We start from the raw sequence: 6,000 nt of genomic DNA, 5'->3' as shown, positions 1-6,000 counted from the left end.
GCATGATCATTATTGTTTGCTTGGTAGGCAATTAACAACTGTTGTGTTTCCAGTTAGATGGAAGGGTAGGAAAAAAGTAAGATGGAAGGTTGAGGGAAATTTCTCTTAAGTAATTGGAAAAGAGTTGGAAGAAATGAACATGTCATAAACAGCAAACTTGTATTTGTTATTATGTGTCTCAGTATTCAGAATAGAAGGAAGGTGACACAGAGAGGCTTACTATTTATAGAGGAAGTAAGACCCACACGTAGAAGGAAAAAGCACTACTGGGTAAGTCATGTTGGATGACAGTCAAGGTGATGCCTGTTCAGTGATCTTTGGGGCCAGGATGGGAGCAGGAAGTGCTTGAGTCTGACCTTGTGCAAGAGGATTTCAGTGAGAAAAGAGTTGGGAGAGTCTATGAAGTGAAATTAACTGAATGGTACTTGATAGAAAATACAGGAAAAGGATGAAACACGGTGTGAGCGTGATTCTACCCAAGAAGAAGAAAGAATATGGTGGGGAAAGAATGCTGGATGATTTCCCCATGGAGCCTACACGATGGCTCAGGAAAGGTTAGTGCTGATCTAGAGCCGGACAGGGAATAATGAACGGCCCTGGAGTTTTCAAGTGATCAGGCAGCATGTGATCAGACTTTCAGAGGTGTTGGCAATTCAGATTGTGCCTTAATATACCTATAAATATATCTATAAAACACAGAATTTGTATTATTTTACCATATTCTGACCGTTTTTGTTTGTTTTTGGTGGCGTGTCCTATTACACAAATCAAAGATTCCTAAAGAAGGAGATTCTGAAACCCTTGTCTTTGGTATTAAAAGATGTCAAGTACTCCCCCTTCCTTCCTTCTCTTCTTTCTTTAGCTTTCTTTCGTGAACTGACTCTGACCAAATCACTTCATTCTTTGGGTCCCTGATTATTATTATTATTTGATCTCTAAATGACAACACTGAACTACATCATCTATCCCTTCCACTTCTAAAAACCTGATTACGAAACTTTCCAAAATGACAAAACACAGCAATCGACGAGGACGAGCCCTAATACTATTGGCCAAATTAAATAGCTGTGGTTTCCCAAAAAGTTACTTCTAAATATCACAGATGATTCAGTTACCCGCTTTTTTCCCCTAGAACTAGTTGATCTCTCTGCTCTCAGAGCTGTTACGAAGGCACTGAGATTTACGTAGAAAAAGTGGTGCGGGAAGCGCGGGATTTTCACACAGCATTTCACATATTTTCACATCAGCAAAACTGTTAGCTCCTATCTCCTTGACTCAAAAAATCTGGATAGCCACACGTAGATAAAACCTTACCTTTCCGCTCTTGAGTTCCCCCTCCTGGGCTTTAGATGCATTGACCGGCATAAGATTCGGCCCCTTAATTGCTGAGCCTAACACCCTACGCGTTCGCTGGGCGCCCAGCCGACCCGTGGGGGTCTGCGGTTTCCCGCGAGAGGTGGGCGCGAGCGGAAAGCGGGGCCGCCACACTTCCGGTGGCAGGGTCGGGCGCTCGCCACACTTCCTGTTGATCTGGCTCCGCTGAGGGCTGGGCCGAGAGGAGGGCTGGTGGGCGGGCGGCGGCGGTCGCTCACTGGCCAGGCGTGGGCGCACGCGGGGCCGCCCCGGGCACAGAGCGTCGTCCGCCTCGTCGCCTGAGCCTCGAGCGCCCTTGGCCGCCGCGTCACCTGCCCTCTGTGCTTCCGTCCGGCCCTCGGCCCCGCCGCGCGGCACCATGCCCGCCGTGGACAAGCTCCTGCTAGAGGAGGCGTTGCAGGACAGCCCCCAGGTACCTCCCGGGTCCCCCTCGCCCGAGGGCTTGAGGCTGAGGAGGCCCTTCCAGCCCCGGGGTGGAGGCTGGGAGTAAGCCGGGGCCGCCTCGGAGGCGAAGAGGGGGAGGGCCCGACCCTGTGTCTTGAGTCCGGGATGCTCCGGGAACCGGCATCCCTCAGGCAGGTCTGGAGACGCCGGGAAAGCCCCCCGCGGCCGGAGTCTTTGTGTCCCGACCCCTTTCCAAACTCAGCTGAAACCGAGGCTGCTCGGCCTACGCTCCACCAAGTGCCCCGGGCAAATAATCTTTTTTTGCTTCAGCTTTGTCGTAAGTTAGGAGTAATAATTGTACCTGCCTCCTGGAGTTGTTAGAATTAAATAAGGAAATGCCTGTCAAATTGTTCGCGGGCAATGTCTGGTACAGAATAAGAAGTCAATCTTACTTATTATTATTACTACTACTGATATGATGGGACCTGGTGGATTTAGGACCAGAGTGGGATGCAGAGAGCCTAGACCTCTTCCCCGGCGGTGCCAGACCTCCCCTTGGCCCTGTTTTCCCATTCGTGAAGAGGAAATTACAATACCTGCCCTATTTGCCGCACAGGGGAACTTCATTGGCGCACCCGAGATGAGAATCAAGTCCTTTGAGCTCTGCAGATGAAAGCTGGTGTGTAAATGTAGTAAATTAGTGCAGAATGACATTAGTTCATAAGTCAGTGCACCTTTCCCCAGGGAACCTTTGTTCTCCTTCATTAACATTTCCCCAGCTTCATGTCTGCCCTAGAGGCTCTGCATCCTTGGGTTATTTAAATACCTCTCTTTATTCCCTAGTATCTCAACTCTTGAAAAATTAGAGTAGGAGTACCCTGTTTTCCTTTCACCGTTTTTCTTCCCTTTGTGCTTCCTTTCCATTTTCTTCTTAGTGAATTGTGCCTCCCCGGGATGATCCTTTGATGCACTTACCTACACCCACTGCGCATCTCTCCAGTTCAGAATTAGTAGTCAAAAGGACTGTGTGCTTAGTTGCCTTGTGCCCATTTCTTTGTGATCTTCTTTACATAGGCAAGTAAGAAAGTGTAAGCAAGCTGTGATTTTTTTTTAAATTGTTATCCGCTGGTCTGATTGACTTCTCAAAGGCCTCTCTGAAGTCTCTAAACTTCTGGCATTTTAATGGGATCAGTGCCCTGGATAGAAGTCATTTTGTCCATCCTCACACCTGTTGCGTGGGATCTGAAGATAATATTGTGGAGTTTCTAATGATATCATTTTGAACAGGGACTTCCACTTGCTTTGTAGTTGGAGAAACTGAGGTGCAAAGATATATTGCTTTCCTAACTGAACATGGTGATGGCTGAGCCAGGTTAGAGAAGTGGCACTAACTGATTCTCCGTGTTGCCCTCACCGAGGAGTTACATTTGGAATCTTTGGCTCTCACATCAATGAATAGGCACTGGTTCTGAGTTGTTTACAGAGTGTGCTCAGCTGTGAGGTACGAGACAGCGGACTGGCAAACGAGTCAGGACATTTGAGTCCTAATTGTGGCTCTAACACTAACTTATCATTTGATTTGGACAAGTCACTCATCCTGTGACTGGCTGGGTTTTCTCATCTGCAGAATGAGGGTCATGGAGCAGATAATATTTAAGGGGCTTACAATTCTATCATATCTGCATGATTTATAACTGAGCTTGTATGAGGAAGAAGAGGTTAAGAGGCATTGTCATTTCTATTTAATGTTCCTCTTTACGTAGGGAATTTGTCATTGCTTTTGAGACATGGGTGTCACCCTGTGAGGGTTTTTGGTGAGGTTTGAATGGAAGCAAACTTCCAGGAAGGTCTTTGATAACCATCAAAGCATATTTAGCACTCTTGTATGGGGTATGTGCCTAATGCAGCTTTACTGCCAAGGAGATTCATAGACTTGTAACTGGAAGGAATCTAATCCAACTCCTTAGTTTTATCTGTAAAGAATAAAAGCAATACCAAACACTTGTGTCATACATGCATTTTTATGTGCCAGGCACTGTTCTCAGTGCTTTACATATGTTAACTTATCTAATCCTTTCAACAGTCTTTTGAAGTAGGTCCTCTATTAAAATTACCAAGGAGCTGAGAAGTTAAATAACTTGCTCTCAAGATTATACATTATCAAGTGGCAGAGCTGGGATTGGAACCCAGGCAGTCGGCCTGTGTTGTTCAAGTTAGCCCAGCTACCTAGCACCTGGCTGTTCTGTCATCAGTGACCTAAAATGTTTCACTAAAGGGAAGTGATCTTAAGAAACCATCTATTGTTTGTTTCCTCTTGTTTTATGTAGAGTATTTATGAGGGTTGCTCCAGTAACCTGGTTGCACAGGATTCATTAAATGAACACAGAAGCTTTTATATTTGAGCTCAGTGACCCAAGAAGAGCTGAATAGCAGTTGACTGACCTTATACACATCTATTCATGCCCTTTTTAGTTCACAGTGCTGCACAATGTATTATAAGACTAGTCTTTGTGCATACATGTATTATTTCTGGTTACCTCTGGTGTATGAAAGACGAAATGTTTTAGGGACTAAGGTACTTGTCTCCATTGCTGTTTGCGAGCCTCTGCTCCTCGCTAGGTGCTGCTAGATGCTGGGAATGTAATGACAAATAAGATAAGAGTGCCTTCCCTCTGCTGGTTCACAGTCTGTTCTGGGAGACAGATAAGGAAAGCAGCAGTTGCAGTACTGTGTGAATGCTGCTGTGATAGGAACACAAATGCTGCTTTGAGCTGCTGCAGCTCGCACCTCTCCAGGGGCTTATTCTCTTTCCTGTAAGTAGTGTGCTTTTGAGATAAAGTGTAGCACTGTTGCTTGCTGTTTTGTTGCGATATTTGTTTGTTTCCTTTGCAGTTGGCACAGCTGAAGCACAGAGAATTTAAAGATTTAAGTTCTGAGATTATTCAGTGAGAGGTCCAGCTGGGAAACCAGGCCTTTTTTAACTCAAGCAGGATGCCTCAAAACATTACCTAGTAGTTTTGTCTTCATTGTGGAGGGCTTTTGTCCTGCTGTACTCTTTGTTTATGATACATTTTCCTTTTAGTAGGCTTGGTTCTACTGAGACATTTCTCTCCCTCTCCCACACTATGGGAATAAGAATCTTAATTGTTTTTACCTTAAAATAGATATATATGTATAATATTTATACTTATATATGATAAATATTAAAGCATTTAAAATATGTTTAAATATATATAAAATATACACGTGCGCGTGTATATTTTACAATCACAGCTGTTAAAATTGTGCCATTATATAACTAGATGCTATTCTTAGGAGTGAAAAATGTCTAGGACTAGTTTTTTAGATGACACCCAGTTTCTTTATTCTAAGATAGAGGGTAATGTGGAGCTAAGGCTAAGGTGTTTGGTTTTGTTTTTCTGTCCATGCATACTCTTGAGAGTGTAGGGTAGTAGAAAAAGGACGGAATTTAAATCTTGATTCTGCAGGTTACTCAAACTCAACCTCTTGTGTTTCAACATGTGTAAAATTAGAATAAAAATAGTTGCTTAATTCTTATGAAGAATAAATAACATATGTAAAGTATCTTCATGCCTGCATACTATAGTAACTCCATAAACGATTGCTGTTATTGTCTTTATAAGTGATATGCACCAGTGTCTTTCGGATTTTTTTGTGGAACTTTCGAGCAACTGGTATACCTTTGCCTGGTCCTTGGTCTTATTCCTTCTTTAGGTCTCAGAACATTCCTGTTCTTCCAAATATAAGTTTACGCAGATGCGGAGCTGATAAATGTGGATATTAAAACAGTGTCTGAGATAGCTGGGTATATTTTTTTTCAAGGATGATCATGGCCTAGTTAAGTTAGAAAGGGAAGACAGGAGTGTTTTTGTCAGTTCTAATGGATGTCATGGTAAACATGTTCAGGATATAAAGAAAAAAACCTTGTGATGTAGTTTTGGCAGTTATCACAGGTGAGAGCATGACAGTAGCATGACCCAAGAGAAGTCAACTCCAAGCAGCCTGCATCCTGCTTCCAGACAGGATGGTGGGCTGTGGGCCAAAGAGCATGCCCACTGATGAGACCCACCTTTGCTAGGTGGTGGATGCAGCCTCCTGCGGTGGAGAAAGCATGGCCATTGGTACCAGCCAGACCTGGGTTTACATCGCAACCCTGCTGCTTCCCAGCTGTGGGAGGCTGAGCAAGTTTCTTAACCTTGATGAGCCTCAGTTTCATCATCT

At 44.2% G+C, this 6,000-nt stretch overlaps 1 protein-coding gene across 3 annotated transcripts in view; it reads left to right on the top strand.

The window, feature by feature from the left end:
* The first annotated feature begins 1,514 nt into the window (after positions 1 to 1,514).
* The window catches only part of APPL2 (adaptor protein, phosphotyrosine interacting with PH domain and leucine zipper 2), a 53,672-nt gene continuing 49,186 nt past the window's right edge, over positions 1,515 to 6,000 (top strand). Inside the window, exon 1 of one of the 3 annotated variants that reach the window (XM_007114302.2) lies at positions 1,515 to 1,786. In XM_007114302.2, the coding sequence (XP_007114364.1) occupies positions 1,733 to 1,786 (54 nt within the window). In that variant the 5' untranslated portion in view covers positions 1,515 to 1,732. Of the gene's footprint in view, positions 1,787 to 2,418; positions 2,438 to 6,000 lie in introns of those variants that run through there. The other 2 variants (XM_007114304.3, XM_028490527.2) reach the window with 2 other exon arrangements.

The sequence above is a fragment of the Physeter macrocephalus genome, chromosome 6 (genome assembly GCF_002837175.3).
Source record: "Physeter macrocephalus isolate SW-GA chromosome 6, ASM283717v5, whole genome shotgun sequence".
Lineage (NCBI taxonomy): Eukaryota > Metazoa > Chordata > Mammalia > Artiodactyla > Physeteridae > Physeter > Physeter macrocephalus.
Note: the sequence above shows the minus strand (reverse complement) of the source record. Positions and strands in the feature narration are given on the sequence as shown.